The sequence below is a fragment of the Wasmannia auropunctata genome, unplaced genomic scaffold (genome assembly GCF_000956235.1).
Source record: "Wasmannia auropunctata unplaced genomic scaffold, wasmannia.A_1.0 LD336090.1, whole genome shotgun sequence".
NCBI lineage: Eukaryota > Metazoa > Arthropoda > Insecta > Hymenoptera > Formicidae > Wasmannia > Wasmannia auropunctata.
This window is the reverse complement of record NW_012026800.1, coordinates 3686089-3704202: the sequence shown is the minus strand read 5'-3', so window position 1 is coordinate 3704202 and position 18114 is coordinate 3686089. Positions and strand designations below refer to the sequence as shown.

The window sequence follows — 18114 nt, the reverse complement described above, 5'->3', positions numbered from 1 at the left end:
TAAAATGTACTTCGGCAAAGCGCGCGAATATAGTTCCAACGTGTGTAATACCGAGCTTCGCGTTTATAATTAATCCTTTAATCGAAATCGCGTTCCCTTTGTGCCCGCTGATTCACTCTCGTATATATTCTGCGCTAGCGACTGCGGCGGCGACGCGGACGATGCGATTGTCGCCTGGCTCGAAACACTTTTCGGCACGGCCATTAACGACACGTAGGAAATTTTTGGTAATTCATAAAAGTGCCCGCGGAATTTGGCCGGCGGCCAGGATCGTGTTTGCATTTGTTCGACGGCGGTAAAATCGGCGTACTTACTCGTTTTCGCCGCAACGATTTATTCTCCACGGGTGGAATTTAAAAAGAAAAAGATCGGGCAGACTATTCATGCCGTAAGCCTCTCGCCTTTGTTGCAAAACCCGCGCGCATCCGTCGGGCAGCGATAAATTTACGCGCAATTACCAGTTTATTGCATCTTGATGACTCGTTGCAAGTTGATGATTCAAATTATCATTGCAAATCTGACAATTATTACCTTACGATTGCGAATTATGAAAACTCACAGGTTTAATTGAATAGACTCCGACCGGGGGAGTGAGTAACACGCGATTTACGGCGGCGCCGTATTACGCCATTCAGCGAAAACGCGGTACAGTAATGATTATGACGGTATTTTCGTACTATTAAAGTACGTTTCCGTTAACACTCTCCTCATACATATTCAACGTGGATGGAGGACGTGCCTAAGAGGCGAGATATATCCGACATTAATTTCGGCTTATGTATAATATCAAAACTCCTGCATTTGCGAAAAATAGTTAAAATCGCAGAGCGGCGATCTGCGCTCGGCTATCGAAATAAGAAGTAACAGCGAATTTTCTCTCGGGGACTTTTACGGCGGCGAATTGCGAATATAAATTGTGCTCGGCGCTCCCATTACAATTTCGGATTAATTTAGTTACATATCCAATTTCGGTGAAAACGACGTCGATTCTATCTCGCAATTATCGTTATCGTTTTTCCGCGATGATGACTGGTTATCGATGGCGTATATCGGCGCACGCGAACACACGAATCGCGCGCGGAGTCCCCCGCGTATCGACAGTTCGACATTTAGCGGTTAAATGTATACCGCGTAAAATGATTGATTGAAAGCAGGTAAAAGTTAAAAGAGGAAGAAAAAAAAAATGCGGAAGCGAGAATTGGAAGCTCCGGGGAAACGCGAACGGAAGATTGGGCGGTACAGCGTGCAATCCATAAACCGATTCCCTATTCAGAATTTCAATCAAATTCAATTCGTAAGATAATGATTATTAAATTTGCGCAACGATGATTAATGGCAGTTTATAATTATCGCGCCGAATACAACCGCATCGAGGATAAGTGCCTGATTTTCTACACGCTACCATCTGAAATCCAAGCTCTCCCGGCCGAATACCGGTGGTTTTAAACGGCTGCACAATTAATAATTTCGAAGGCATCTCCGTGCTTTTAAACTTCGTCTCTTACGTTGATCTCCTCATACATATTCAGGCGATGCAATGCGTGTTTAAGAGCCGAGATAGCTGCGGTGTCGATTTCACGAAACTACCGACGAATTTTCGCCGTTTGCCGAAGCGACATGGGGTGGAAGAAGGGGGAGGGGTTACCTGCAGGCGGAATCGCCGGTTAAGTGGGGCGGTGGGTGGCGGTGTGAGCCGGTGGTTAATTGGCAAAGCGCGATAAGGTGGCTGGTCCCATATATGCATATGAATGGCGAGTATATTCCGTTTGCCTGCCGCGGTTACGTTACCCGGCATGCAAATAAGTCTTCCGGTGGTGCGCACCGTGCGACGCGCGGTTCGGATCTATCGCCTTCGCAGAAGGGCAGCGAGTTTAGCGTGGCCACGATTCATTTTCAAGGAGGGTTGCCGGCGAACGGCCCGCTCTTCCCGTCTGTTAAAAATAATCCGGTAAGGATTCAACGCCCGTCTGTTTCCAAGCCCGCGCTTCCGCAGTCGCCGCCGCCGCTGCCTTCTGCAGGGGCTGCACGCGGCTTTCCGCGATTTTTCGCGCTCGAGATATGTTTATGCGCGCCGACAAATCGTCGCGCACCACCTCTTTTTGGAAGCATCAATCGCGGCCGGAGCATATACACCGGGATTATTCTTCGTCGACCGATTTTTTTCCCGCACGACTTATAAGCGTCAGCGCCCGGGGCGCTCTGTTGGCTTTGCGGAATATATTTCACGGTTGTGCGCTATCAATAAATGTCAGCGCGGAGTCGACGCTCCAAATGTGTTGAGCAAACGTTAGCAACATTTTTCTCTCGCCGCAACGGCTGCATTCGATATCGAAGAGTTTGATACAGATTGATTAATAGGAATAAAGGGAGAAACTCTCCCTCCGTACAAAACACGCAAATATATCTTTCTTAGTATTTAAATTTGTACGACGATTATCCTGCGGCTTTTTCAATGCTCTCTTTCTCGGTTTCAGTTTGATTCATAAGCCCTGATCCACCGCGGGCACACCTGTAAACTTCGTTAGTACTTTTTTATATTTACTCCCGAGGAGAACTAACTCACAACGTTTTAAGGCTTAATATTCCGCGTAACGGTGACAATTTATTTCGCGACCCCCACGCTATTTGCGTGCTACATCTCTATTATGTTATTAACTTTTTTATTAACCCTACCCAACGTATACGCAAACGTTACGGCCTCATATATTCATATATTCATGAAACTCGCGAGAAACAGGCTACACCGTGGTGTATAGAAGATAAAAAAATTTTGATCACATATTGCCTGACGTTTCGGACAATTTTATACATATTCGCATACAGAATTATATTAATAATCAAAAGTAAAACGAATTTTTCCCCGCATAAATCAGTGAATCGTCATCGTGGTTCTTCGAATTCTCGCCAAGAAGTTTATTTAGTTTTTTATCTGGGATATACTCCATCTTTTTCTCTTCTTTACAATTGTTGAATGAAATGATTAAGCAAAGATATTACGAAAATTTAGCTTCCGTCGATGTATGATGTTCGCGCAGGATGCGAACTTTGGCCATCCTAACGAAGCGGGGTAACCAAATTTTCCCAATTTACCATTCGAATCCGTGAACGGGAGCGGAATCAATGAAATTTCGCGACGGTTGTTCCGCAAAAGTTTCCGTCGCCTGATTTTCGACATAGCGCGCGTGTCCCGTGTCCTCCCCCGAGCTCGCTCCCGATTCTCGGACTTCATCCCCGAGAGTTTTCAGTCACGTTTCGGGATCCAAGATACAGATCCGATTTCATGGAACACGATCGTGTGTCCCTGGGAGGTCCCCCGCGTGCCGAACGCCGTTCGAGCAACTCTGTGAAATCGAGTTATGCGTTGCTGCTACATTAACTCCACCGGAAGTTGGTGTCCGTCGGTTTCCGGGCGCGTACAGACATATATATATGTATACATCGTTGGACCCCGGCGCGAGCGCGTGGTATCGAAAATTAGTTTCACTGCATTTCGCCGATTGACGATCTAGCTGCCAAGATTCGTCTTTCCCGTCGGATACTTGCCGATGGCATCCGTTCTTCTGTCTCGCAAATTTACCAATTTGTTCGTCTGTGTATTCGTTTCTGTTTGCGATCGTCTGGATACGCAAATATACATTGTATTCTTCTCCGTCGTGTTTGTAAACCTACTTCAATCTGATTTTTCCACTTGACAATGGTCGCCCAATTGGGATTAGGATTCGCAAAAATTAGCTTCTTTCACTTTTTGAGTTCTCGCGGCGCTCTCGCGAACATGTGTGGGACTGATTCGCTTCTTGCCCGCTGCACGCTATAACCATTTTCGCCTCTCTTCGTCCCTATCTCTCGGACAGTTTATCGTTTACTCTCTCGGCATTTCCTATGCGCTGCAAATTACTCCGTTAATCCGTCTACCACTCGGTATCCCTCGGCTGAATGAGATCCCGGATTAGTACCTAGCGTGTTTTTGTCCGAATTTCGTGGTGCCCTCGGTATGAACGCCGCCATCTGTCTTCCCGTCCCGTGCGAAATTTGCGGCTTGGAAACATCTCTCGGAAGAAACTTAATTAATTATCACGTCGACTGATTTTGATTAATGCGCACTTTCTTTCCGTTCGGCGCTGCGCACGAAGGGCTCCCGCGCGGCGACGCGCCCTATCGATACATATCTCCCCTCCTCGCGCTAAGCTTTTTTCATTTTTCTTTTTTTTTTTTGCCAATTATTCGATTGAGTCCACGGTGACAGCTCCGCCATTGTATCGCTTTGTAATCGACGTAGCGAGGAATTGAATACGCCGCTGCGACGGGAATGACTTTTACGGCCACGGCAATCGAGCGCAAATCCCATAGCGAGCGTGGGACCGACCGTCCCGTTGCGTTATAATATGATCTTACGGTGACCGACTCTACACAATTCCGCCCGTTCCTTACAAATGGATTCAGTGGACGACGCCAATAATTCCATCTCCATTCTTCTTCCCTTGAATTACTTGGTACAATGGCGGATTTAAAATCGCGGATACGCGGAGAGAAAAGGGGGGAACTTCGATCGTTATCGGACAGAGGCTGAGCCGGGCCTCCTTTCTATCTGCTTTCGTTCGTTCGCGCACTGTTAACGAACGGCCGCGCAACGACGGGACTCCCAGTTTCCGAGTTCCGTAAGTCCGACGACTTCGCGGCTCGTTAATAAAATCAATTATAACCGAGGAAGGCAAAAAATTAGCGAGGTCGTTCATCGGAATTTTTAGATTAACGAACCCAGTATCGAACTTTGCGTCTTCTAAAGTAAGTACTACTGCTCACTATAGGTTCAACTCATTATGCTTTTCTCAAAACAAGATCTGAATACGCGTTCATACCTTCTTGTTAACATTTCCTTGCAGAAAAACACAAAGGAACGAATATAATAAGTAATATCGATAATAACAATTTATTGAAAAAATTTAGTAATTTTATAATATAAAAAAAATACAAATTTGCCTCTGAAATAATTTTATGATTATAAATTGAAATGATTCTTCTAACCAAAATTATTGTGTTAATCTTGAATGTGTGATCTCGGACTCTAATGTTAAGCCGGAGAAATATAGCGCGGATAATATAGGAGGAAAGATATATGTCTTCTCGAGCTACGTCTCTCTTCCGAGGGATATATCGTTAACTCTTAACTTCCCATTTCCACGGTTCCTGTTTTCGATTCCCTTCTTATCTCGATGCAGGTATAGGAGATCAAAAAAGAAAATACCCTTATTTCCCACACCCCCGGCCCACATCCCGCGAAAGTGGAGCAGGCTCGGTGGCTCGATTGCATTCGATGAAATCGCCTGCAATCGGAGAGATTCGAAGTAAATTGGAAATGTCCCGCGGCGCTACTGATTTTTATTTTCGTATACAAAAGTCGTATAGAATAGTTCGGATGAAGGGAGGAAAACGAAAACTCCGCTGTATACAAAGTAGCTCGTCGCGTAGCGAATGAATTTCGAATTTTCTAAGGAATCTCCGATCGTATTTGTTCGAGATGCGGTAATCAAATATCGCACGAAGAGATCGCGCCTCGGCTGCGTTTCGATAACGAATTTTTACGATGGATTGAGATCACTCTGGCAGAAGGTCGGTCCCGGCAGGAAAGTTACGATACTATTGAGCGTTTTCGACGCGAGGAAACGTGCGCACGACATTCCACAGATCTCCTCTCTCCACGTATTTGACGGTTTTACATCGACGCTATAAAAGATACGATCTTTTTCTAGGTACACTTTACACTTTTTTTTATTTATTTAGAGCATTCGATCAGAAATTCGCGCGTCAATAAAAATTATGCCGTAAAATAACGCAGAGCCACGAGGTTGGCGAGGTGTGTTCAACAGCACGTGCGTGAAAATTTCAGATAATTTGACACTTGAGAAAATGCTATCTATGTTTCACTGAAAATATTGTTCAGAAAGACTCCGTCTTGATATACTTCTTCCTCTAATTTATTCTATCGCGCCGTCTACCGTGTTTCATTTCGCTGAGTAAAAAGCTTAGGAGCAAATTTACAGAAGCATTTCACTTGATATCGCAGAATTTTCCTCAGCGGACTATAGACCGGTGGAAATGGCTCGCGTTTCCATTATTTCGACGACATTACCCCAATTCCGCTACCGCGAGCATATACGCGTCTAATTATGGTACAAACGCGCGTCCCACTTTTGCCGAGCGCGTCGCTCGGCAAAGAGGGGCAACATTTTCACTTAAATGGATCACATTTTGGCACGAAATTTTCCGTGTGTGTGACGGGAAGGCGCGATATTGTTCATCACGCGGGCGCGGCGCGGTCTGTCGCGGCAAAGAGAGGACACGGAGAATCTAATTGCGAATAATTAGTACCGCTCGGGATGCATTGTCGCGGCACTCCCGAAGGAGCCTCGGAGAATATTTCGGTCGGGCGGAACAGTCTGGAGTTCTCACGATTCCTCGGATCCCGCGGTTAGCGGAAATCTTTTGGCGTGTAACATTCGACCGCGACATTGGGAGCCCAACCTCGTTCAACCGGGTATCTCCATCTTTCAGCTCGTAATCCCACAGATTCGGCCCGGCCCGTAGAATCACGAGGGTGGATAATTAAATATTTCCGGCGCGGCGACGAAAGCTATAAACAGCGCGGCGTAACGAGGTAATTACGCCCGTTGCGTCCATCGCGGTTATCAGGTTTTACGACGCCAGGCGGTGTGTATTTCCGAGATCTCGCCAGGCCGCGCGCGGTCCATCCTCCCCTTCTCTCAATGCGGGAAACTCCGTCGCCGCGCCGGTTTAATTATACGATGACGCCACATTAAGCCGTTTCAATTACAGGCCGAATATATTTGACGGCGCCCGGCGGAATTAAAAATCTGTATCTCTCTTTCTCTCTCTGGTTCTTGGCGATAACAAAACTGCGCGCAGCGTCGCTGTTGTAATTTTTAAAATCACGCTCGCGTCCTCCGTACATTTTACATTCTCTGTTATTACGTTTCGCCGTGGATTCTCAATAAACCCCTTCAACGCTTCTGTCAAATAAAAATCTTGCGTAATTCTAACGGGATTTCAAGACGAAGGAAAGGAGAGTGAATCATTTCCCCCTTCGGCAATTTCTTGTTGCCGAATTATTTGAATATTATGACTCACATGTCGACGAGTGCATAAAATATGCATTAGGCACTTGAGAATTTAAGTTTCCACGGAAACCGACGCGAATTTGTAATGTAGAACGGGAACCGGGGAGGGGGAAGGAGGGATAGATGCGAAACCGAACTTGCCTCTCGGCTCGCAGTCCTCGATACGCGGCGCGCGCTACCGCTGTTACATCCTGCATCCCGCATCCCGCATTCTCGCGTCCATTTGCGGGGATTTTTAAACGTTAACCCGTTTAATCGGATCGAGATAATCGCGCAGTTTAAGTACAATCGGGGCCGAATTCGCCCCCGTTCGCATTTACGGCCCTTTATTTGCATGAATCGCAAGCTCGGCATCTCTCGGTTGGAAATTCCGCGAGAGTACGATCTCCCTCCCTCCGTGTGTGCGGTTTTACCGATGACACGTGGCCCGCGGGCCACACGCGGGAGGCACTTCTTTTACCCGAGCCGGCGCAAGAGGGACGAGCTATTATCCGGCCCCGACAATACGCCCGACGACGAGGCATTCACTCTCGTTATCGGTAACGATTCGAGCTACCTTCTGGCCGCGTCGACATCGGGGAAATCGCGCTGGCGCGCCTCTTGCTCGATGTCTTTTATCAGAGAGCTACTTTCGAGAGTTTCTCCGAGAGTTTGCTCCGTGGAATCGGCGGCCAAAGAGCGGAATCGGAGTTTCGGGCAACGTTCTCGCAGCGGTGAAAAGTGGTTATTACTTAAAACTTATTTATGCAGGGGCTGCTTTTCGACGCAATATTGCTGTAATATGGCTTCGACAGCCTTTTCCAAATCAGCCTTTATGTAAATACATTTATAAAATGCTAATACCGGTATATTTAAATTGGGAGTAACGACGTAATGCAGCAATATAAGTATGTAAATTTGATATGCTTAGAAGTTATTTTTAACACAAAGTAGCAAAAGACATTAGATACATCGATATAGATACTTTTTACGGCGGAGTTGACGCGGGTGTGTGTATACTTACACACAGATACGCGTAAACACGGAAGAAAATGGAAGAGACACACACGAGAGTTTGTAGCAAGCAGGAGCACCGGAAATTCGTATCTATCCTCCGGGGTAACCCGAGAAACCCGAGGACCAACATCCATGGTCCACCTTCTCTCTCTCTCTTTCTCCTTCCCCTTTTCGAGTAAACTCTATCTTCCTCGCGTCTCCCCTGCCGATGCACCTTCCGCCCCATTCTCCCAAGTTTCTTTTTTACTCGCTTCTCTCCATTAACGTCTTTTCTTTTTCGCGCGCTCGCAAAACTTTCTCATTATCTCAGCGAAAATGCGCGACTCCCTTTCTTGGACTGAGTACGATTCAATTGGTTCTTTTTTTTTATTGTTTCGAATAAGAAAGCGATCCCCCCCCGGGTATTGACCCTGATATGTAGTATGGCGAATCCTACTTACGCAGCATTGTCTGGTTATTTTTAATTCCCGTTGCATTTCGAGTCTGATATTATTTTTTGCATTTTATTGCACATCTCTCATTCCTATTGGTTCATAGAATATTAAGTAGAATCGTTCTGTAATTTCAAATATTCAATGTTCAACGATTAAACATTGAAAAATTGCTTAGAAATTACAGATAGTATAATATATTAATCTCTTACTTAAATAATTTGCATCGAATTGATTAAACACCTTTTTGTGTAATAAATTATAATCTTTATAATGATAATAATTTAAAAAGTTATACATGTAACGTAAATATGATTCAATCGTCGAGACAGGAGTATTATAATGTTTTAAATGAAAATTAACAACTCACAGAATAAATCTACATAAATTGTCTACGTAACCAAAGGTACCTCGATTATTCATGTTAAATTCCAACTGTATTTTCCAACCTCTTTGATATCTCGTGAACGTAACGTGTATGTTTCTTTTTATTAGTATCGATTATTGCGTCAGATACCCAGAATTATATCGTCTTCGCTGAATATATGACTGACTATGGACGTGGCGCGCTCGGCTAATAAGATCGACTAACAGAATGCTTACTTAATAGAATTGTCGGTAGCACGGACGGATGCAGCCCTCCCGTCGTAGCAAATCGGACACGACGGACGTTCCTTTGAAGTTTAATTCCCGATGTAATTAGAGTCACGCCCGGCTATACAAAGTCGACCGTGCGCGTCGTTACGACGACATTGTTCTCGCCGGCTGTAAATTCGTGTCTCGCGGTAGGTGGTACCACCGGCTAACGATTATACGGATGGGATTCAAGTTATTCGTTGAATTTTCGAACGCAGCGTTTTTCGCTGCTCGTCAACGTGACAAAGGGGATCGAGATATGTGAGAATGGGAGGACGAGGCGGCATTCTACCACCTCGGCTTTCCCCGAATTGCATCGCGAAAGTTTTCACGAGGAACTTTTGTTTCGTTTCGGCAACAGAATCCGATTATTTCGTTTTTTTGAATCCACGGTGTCAAGGATTTTTTGCCGAGCGCACGCGACAAAAACGCTTTGATACCTCCGGATTCGTCATACATACGTCATTAACGAACGCGCATTGTTTCCCAAGGTTGATATTAATAATGCTAATTGAAACAGCTTACTCTGACATCTGAGCTGCGGACCCGCAGATTTTCGCGCGCGGGTTCTCTCCTCTTCTCCATTTTCCCCGCGAACGCAAATTATACTAGCTAGTTTGGCGCATATATTTTCCGCTTGTAACTGCTTTGTGAAATATTGCAGAGCGGAAATGGCTGCGGGTGTAACGTACACACAATTCACAAGTCTACCGTCCACAAGTTCGCGCGATTGCAGATAAATTAAAATGATAATACAAGTTGTAAAAAAAATTTATTCACTCGTCGCAACTCAATTTTTTTAGCTCAAGTATTTTGTTAGATTATTAAGTATTACTGAAAACAAGTGCAATTTTTTCGTAATAAGAGATTATCGACGTCGATAAATAGTCGTATACTTTTAAAATTAATTATAAAAATCCACGGGGCATTTTAATGAAAAATTATACTGGTATTTGTGCTTTAATTGCTTCGTTACTGTTTTAGTAGCCTATATTAGATATCCTGCGATCGAGAGGTATTCTGTTTACCCGAGGGATTTAACTTACCCATCTATCAGTGGCACGTCCCTTAGAATTCTGCGAGCTGCCGCGAGGCGATCTCCTGCGTGGGCCGCGAGCAAGATCCTCGTCAGTAGCTGACCAAGGACCATCACGCCCACCACCATCCTCATCCTCCTCCTCGCTGGACCCGCAGCGCGTCCTTACTAATGTCCTCATGCCATCGCCGTTAACCCACCGGCTCACCTGCAGCACTTCCCTCAACCGGGTTGCAGGACGGCCGGGATGTAACAGGATCGTCGATCCAGCTTGTATCGAATTTGCGTGTCTAGTTAACCTCCTCGAAATGATTATTCGGCGTGACCATATTCTTGATCGGCGATAATTTTAAGACGTATCTCTCTCGCGGTACAACAATAGAGATTTATTTTAATTCCTCAAATCTCTTGTAGGAGAAATCTCTCTCTCTCAAACTCGGAGACTGTTCTGTAGGATCTTAATAGCGGGAAACTCCGGGATTCGGGAGGGATCCGGCAATGTTTTTCACCGATAAGGATCAGCCAGAACCACGCACTCGATTTTATCACCGCGCACGTGGAGACACTCCTCTTCTCTCGTCGGGATAACAGAGTTCAGGGATCAGCGCTCGCCTACCTCTTCAACCGGCACTTCTTATCTTCGGCGCATTCGTCTTCACACATCCTCGAGCCCACCCCGATTTCTCACACACAGCGGGCTCGGAGGTCCCACTTTTTTCACCGTCGCGATAGCTACGTCGGGATCCCCTCCCTCTCCTCGTTCTATCCGACCTTTCGGATTAACCTTCCGGTCTCATCGCCATACACTCCGTCCGACGCAGCTGTGCTCAGCGCTTCTTTATTCCTCTCGTCTTCCAGTTTCTTGTCCCCCGAGTGGAATGCTCCCTTTGTCCGACTGTGCCGCGCGCCACTCGCCCTACCACTTAATATCTTCGCGCCGCAAATCCAACCGTCCTTAATGCGGTCGCCGGTCTTTGAGCGCAGCGCCGCAGCAACGCGTTTTAACCGATTCATTCAACTCCCCCCCGCCGCCGTAGCTCGAAATTCCTGCGTCCACTTTCGGAATTAATCTTCCGAAGACGCGCGTCCCGTTGAAGCGCGCCGTTTGTCACCGCTGTCGTTCGCTCGAATGTTTGTAGCAGGTTGACTCTTCACCTGGTCGATTGCGAAATCAATTACTCGACGAGCTCCCGCCCGATCGAGCTATTCGTAATCGCTTGCAAAATGTACCTCTTATACTTTCCCTCGACCTCGCCCTCGCCGCAACAAATTCTTTGAAGGCGAAGATGACTTCCGTAGTGTCGAGTCGCCCCGGGGATTTGCTTCGATAGTTTGATCAGGGAGACAGGCTTTCAGAGGTTTCGTCCTTCGTCCTTGCGTCGTCTTTCTATCCACCCTTAAGGATTGAAGGCCTCACCCTTACCGTAGTAGCGCCCTTATCGACTTCTTCGTCGGCGCTCTAGCGAGAGAGAGAAAGAGAGAGAGATCTAAAGCCGGTCGGTAATCGAAGACACGTCGCCCACCTTCCGCGATCCTCGCCAGTGTAAAGTGCCGCTGGTTGAAACCACTTAAGCGAGGTTATCGATGTCGATGGTCTTTAATTTACGTCGGCATCAACCCCGGGGAGTCTCGCGCTCTCGACGCGCTTTGATCGACCCATCCGCAACGGGTGTATTTAAGGAAATTGAATTCCCGTTAGTCGAAGCACTGTTAATTAAGGCGGCATCTCGAATGTCGAATCTTCTCACCGTCTTTCGCCGTCTTGCCGAGCTCGCCGCGCGTACAGCTCACGCAGCTCGCGCAGCCACCTGCAGTTGAGAGTTTCACAGAATCGGTACCACGACTTCCTCCGGGCGAGGGGAGGAGGGGGAGGTGTCGTACTATGGAAAATCCCACAGGCGGTCCGCTCGTTACGTCCCGAAGATTAATTAGTGCGGCTAGACGGAGACATCGTATTACAGCGCGTACTAGTGCGCGAAAACCTTTTCCCCAGTTTCTTCTTTATTCCCGCGGTCGGGGATCAGTGTTCCGGCGTGTTTTCTGATACGCGATCCATCTTCCGGTATATCCTCGCAACGCGCGATATTCCTCGCGCTACCCCTTTCTCTCTTTCTCTCTCCCTCTTTCTGTCTCCCTTGCCTCTCGGGAAGCGCAAATCCTTCCTCCTCTTCGTTGTTACTAAATCACTTGCAGCGGCGACGGTGTTTCATAATTGCCCGGCGAAGTGTCACTGTCACACAACGCGGCCCGTAAATCCGTCGCGATTAATTCGGCACTCGATTAAGTTCCGCGATTAATTACGCGCACTTGAAACGCCGGGGTGGATGGATCTCACGGCGCTGCGCGGCCAACGGCCTTCGACGTCACACGGAAATGGATCGCCGTGTGCTACTCCGCCCGGATATTTTCTAACTTCCGCTGACCTGTAAGAGGTAGATTTTTCTAACTCTCCGTATCCCCGGTCGGGTCTGCGAAGAATTATCGCGTGGAGGAATCTTCGACGAGGAATATTCTATAGATCGCTGGAAGTCGAACGTGCGATAGTTGAATTTAAATTATCGCAAAGTTTTAAAATGCGCGCTATTATGTCGTTCCGGTAAATTACAAAACTCAATCGAACGGCATTTCAAAATTTGTTTGTCAATCGCGTCGCGCAAAATAAGGCTGAATAAATCGATAGTGGGTCAAAAGGCTCGTGTAATTAAAAATGAATATTTACATTAACAGTTGGCTTTTGTAACGGCGGCTATACGACGTGGCTGTGTGTAGAGAGAGAGAGAGAGAGAAATTTAATGCTACGCCGAGTCCCGGGTGAACCGGGAGTAGAATTTTCGGTCTCTCTCTCTCCCTCCAGCATATAATATGATTATCTCCTCCATTAATGTCTTACTCTCGTCAAAATTAATAGAGACCAGATTGGTTGGCATCGCGTCGGATTACGGAAAGGCGATCAAGTCGGTGCACACGGGCATCAGGTATAATTGATGACTCTAATCCGTTCGTCACTGTTATTCCCGTAGGTATTACCCGTCGCAACATTTCGAGTTATCGTAACATCGGACGTCACACAGCGACGATAATTCCCCGCGTAATCATCCCCGGCCCGTGCTTTCTTTTCTGACGCGTAATCTCGTTGTCCGCCCGTCACGTCCGCGTGACGATCCGTAATCTTCTTAACACGGGCGCGGGTTAGTAATTCGACGGAGCTTATACAGAAGAGCGCGGGTACAAATCGTTGCGCGCGGCGCGGCGCGGTGCGCGGGTGGTCGACGGGCCCGTTGTAACAACAAGGCCGTTAACGTCGATTGCGACTAATGAGTTAGCTTGTTCATAATTATCGGGCGGCGGAGGCCCGCCCCCGCTCACGCCCGGTTACCGCCGCGATACACGGTATTTATCTGCATGCCGATGATTAATTAATGCTAACGGCGTTAACGATCGTGTCTTTTCAACAGCCGCGCGGCATACATTTGCGTACTACATGCTCTTTAACACGGCGGGATTTCGGTATTCAGCATCTTCCCCGTTCACTTTGCGAAGGATTCTGAAACTATAGCTATTCGCCCGGCGCACATCATCGTTTTGAAGCCTCGAGAGAGGTAACGATCGGTGCGAAAACTTGACACAAGCGTTTTCCCATATCAATCACATGTGTGTTAAATTAATTCAGTAATGTTTTTAATGTAATAGAAAAAATACAACGGGCAGACGTATAATGCCGTGAAAAGCCTGGAAAATCGATATTTTATTTATACAACGGATATATTTATTTAGTGTCTGCCATTGTTTGTCAAAGCATTTGTCTACTCGAACTTATAATGAAAAAAAAAAAAAACTGATTTTTCACACAGTGAAACGCAACGAGAAATTTCGTTTCCCGTATCGAATGCAGGTCACCGCGGCGATTCGAACTCTTCGTCCCATTCGTCGTTCGAGCACACTTTTTTTCCCTTCCTTTTACAATCGGAGGGGGAGGAGGGCACGTTCGACGGCGTTAATTGACGCGAGGGAACCTCGTCGACGCCCGTGAGTTTTTAATATTCGAAGACGCGCGCGGGCGAACGTCCCATATTTTAGCGTGACACGGAAAAGTGACAAGTTAATTTAGCGACCGGCAAGATGTACAGCTATCGCTGATAGCGGCGGACTTTTCCAACAAGACGAACACGCGGGGGGAATCGACGTCGCGGATGCATCTGACAGTTGCGTTTCTCCGTCAGACGTTTCGATCGTTTCTTTCAACGACGTATCGAATCGCCGCTTAAAGTTACTTGGAATTGCTTTCGACGAAACTTGGGCGTCCGTCCGGGAGAGAAGTTGTACCCACTCTCATACGCGTCGCGAAATACCGCCGTTGAGAGTTTTCTGTCGAACACCAACCGGCGAAACTGCGAATGATTATTGTCGTTCGGCTGGCGTGTGAACTTGCGCGAAAAGTCGTCTATTTAAACGGCGAACGATTGTCTCTCGAAACTGTGTTTCTCTTCCGCGAAAAGAGAGTTACCCGCGTCACGATTTTCCTTCGTCAACTTACCGCAACTTACATGCAAGTATCTCCAATACTTTTTATGAAAATCTTTCTCTTACGCGCGCTGCAACGCGGAGGGCGTCCGATTTAAATAAACGAGCTTCGCGAGATCTCACCGTGGGCGGTTTCTCTCTCTCTCTCTCTACACCTTTCCACTCCTACAAAAATTTCGGAGTCGTCTCCGCGAGTACACGTCTCGTAAAAGTCCGCGCGCATCTGTTCCGCTCATAAAAAGTCACGGAAGTGCTTGCCGATATAAGATCCTCCACGCGAATTCTCCTCGCGCGACCGCCCTTGCGCAAAACTTTTTTTTTCTCTCGACAGAACTTTCGTCCTTACGAGGGAGCGAGATTACGCGATCCCTGTTTACGGGCGTGCGGATGGTATAACGACGGGACGCCCGGGGGCCACGCTTCACGGGAGAGATGCCCCGGGTGTATGCCGTCGAAAATTTCGTACGTGATCCTACTTCGCTCTCTTCCCCCGACAGCGTACAGTGGGATAGGTCGGGGAGCGCAATCACGACCGACCGTATACCGGAGGGGTGGGTTCCGTCGGGTGGGTGCGTCGCGACGCGGACGACGGCGCGGGATCGTGCCGTTGCTCGCGGTCCGGAGTTGAAGACCCGACTGATGGAAACGCACGCAGGAACACTCCGGCACACTCGAGGGCGCAGGCGCCTCCGCGTCTCTCTGCGATCTTCTTCCGTTACACGGAGGCTGCCCCGTCGCGCACCGCACCGCGCCGCACCGCGCCGCGCCGCATCTCCGCGCGACGCGCATCTCCGATGCCCTTGCCTGGCTGGGTGTCTTTCAAAGTGTCGCTACCCTCTTCGACACCGCGCGTCACGATCTTAGGCCGAGCACGCGCCACCTTCTTTCTTCGCTATCTTTGCCGAAACCCGTGCGCGTGGGTGCATACGTGCGCTCCGACAACACATATGTCACAAAGATTGTATATACACGGTTTACCGAACCGGGGGGGAGGGGGATGGGGAAGGGGTAGCTTCGCGCGTGCTTAAACTCGCGCTACCACGGCGGGCGGCCGTGTCCAAGTTTCACTTCGGATATTTACGATACTATTACTTTTCGCAACGGCAGAGAGTAACGCTTTATTTATTGTCATTGCATTTTCGCGTAACAGATCAACGGATTTCCCATGGATCGGGTACACAGAAGTACAGAACGGAGTTCGCGGAAACGCGCGGAATAACGGCCTGCGTGTGCTCAGAAGTATAGCTATATCAGTTTCGCGCGTACCAATTTCACGTCGGAGATTTATATTATCCTATACGGCAGAGAGTAACGCTTTATTTATTCATTGAACTTTCGCGAGGTGAATTAGTGAATTTTCCCCGCAGATCACTTGGGATCGGCTGAAATTAAATTTCCTCCCTTCCGCGCGGGCGAAAAAACGCGTCAAACTTCTATCGCGCGCGCGTTACAAGTTTCACAGCGTACAGACTTACCCGTCCGCGTAAAGTTGCGAAAAAGGAAGGTGGTACTGCGGCCGCCCTTTACACGCCCGGGTTACACACACACAGCTGGTCTTCTTTCCTTGGCGAAATTACCGGCACTTCCGAAGATGGGTCTGTAACCTCGCAATTTTATATCGACCGTCCCTGCCAAACGAGAACTTTTTCTTTCCGCTTGCGGTCCCGGTGCGGCGAAACGGAAGGGCAAGTGGGAGAGCGGGTCTAATTAAACGCGGGAGAGAGAGAGAGAGAGAGAGAGAGAGAGAGAGAGAGCAGAGTGCATCCGTAAGTTGCAGCACGTTTTTATTATGCTTCCACTCTACAAGGAGCGCCGCGCGCGATTCCGCGCTGCGTATCGCGAGCGTATTTGTCTGTGGGCTATGCGAATTCATTCTAAGTTTCCCCCTTGGACAGCGGCGCGAGCGCCGGGAATTATTGCCCCGGGAAGTTCTCCTCCGCGGGAGGAAAGTTGTCAGGTCTCCTTCCCGTCATTGTTATGTATCACGCGGCGCAACTTTATATCGTATCTTACTTTGACTTCCGACGGCACGTCGCGATATACCGTCTCGCCAATGGTCGCGCTATTTCCCTATGGTGCACGGGGATATGCGCGGCAGTTTTATCTCTTATTTTGACGCGTCTTGCGCGAAAGAGGATATCCCCTTCGACATTTCGCATTCGTATCTTACATCGTCTCTCAGCGTGTCGCCTCTATACGAACGACGCCGAGAGACGAGAGAGAGAGAGAGAGAGAGAGAGGCCGTTTGAGTTTTTCCACAGTCCAGGATACGCCAGGATTTTTCGTAGCTCGAAACACTGCCGCAGTTACTATACAAGATTCCAATACTCCCTGTTTGCCTTTTCTTCCGCGTACACCAGCGTCGTATTTCGCACTGCGATATCTACGGCAGAATGATCATCAGCCGTGAGAATAAAATGTCCGCGTGGGAACGAACGGTGGAGCGCAGCGTCAGGAGGGGGGGGGGATACGAGAGGATTCTGCATTAATGTCTCCGTGGAGGAACACAGCGCGGACTACAATTTCGTAAATTACTTTACGCTGCTGCGCGAGCTTTTGTATAGATAATAACGGGGGCAACGGAAATTTTTGCATTGTAGGAGAGAAAGAAAATATGTCGAGAAATAATTTCGCATATTTGTCTCCTTTTTTCCCCGGGAAGGAATGAACTGGACAGAATTATTGTTATATTTAGAACAGCTTCACGGAGACGCGGAGAAAGGTGAAGGATGTACTGATGAATACTTCGACGCAGATATTAATATTTAATATTCTATTGACTTGCGAAACAGCGTTCAAAGAAAGGAATCAAACGTTTTGTGCGATCGTGGCGTGATTCTGAGAGAAAGAGAGATCGAAGGTCTTTTTTTATGGATTCCAATCGGGATTATGCGGATGACCGGTCGAAAATCCGTAAAACGAACCGAAGTGTTTGCAGAGGACGGATCTAATTTTGCGTGTACCACGATGATAAACGGATCTACCAGAGAGATAGGAAGATGAAGGATGGGACTCATCGGGACTCTATTCGGTCCGAGCCATCCCGCCACCACTATCGAGTTATCCTTTCGTTAGCTCGGCCTAATCTCCCTCTTTGGCCGCCTCTCGCCACGCTCTCGATCTCCGCTTCCTACCAACCCGTTCTCATAACCGTGATTCCTGCCGCGCTTCTCCGGCTCCTCTCCTCTCAGCTTCCCCCTCGCTCTCTCTCTCTCTCTCTCTCTGTTTCTCCGGCCTAGCGCCCGGCTTTCTCGCCGGCATATTCATCCGTCTCTCACTGGCCCAATGCAAATTTCGAAAAGCCTTCGGCTTTGGCCATAAATCAGGTTAACGTTATCCAGATTCGCCCGTCGGCTAACCG

General features: G+C 47.9%; 1 protein-coding gene across 1 annotated transcript in view; it reads right to left on the bottom strand.

Moving 5' to 3' along the window:
* The window catches only part of LOC105447957 (dipeptidase 1), a 76305-nt gene extending 65938 nt beyond the window's left edge, over positions 1-10367 (bottom strand). Inside the window, exon 1 of the mRNA XM_011686294.1 lies at positions 10243-10367. Coding sequence (XP_011684596.1) covers positions 10243-10367 — 125 coding nt within the window. The remainder of the gene's footprint in view (positions 1-10242) is intronic.
* Positions 10368-18114: the final 7747 nt, after the last annotated feature.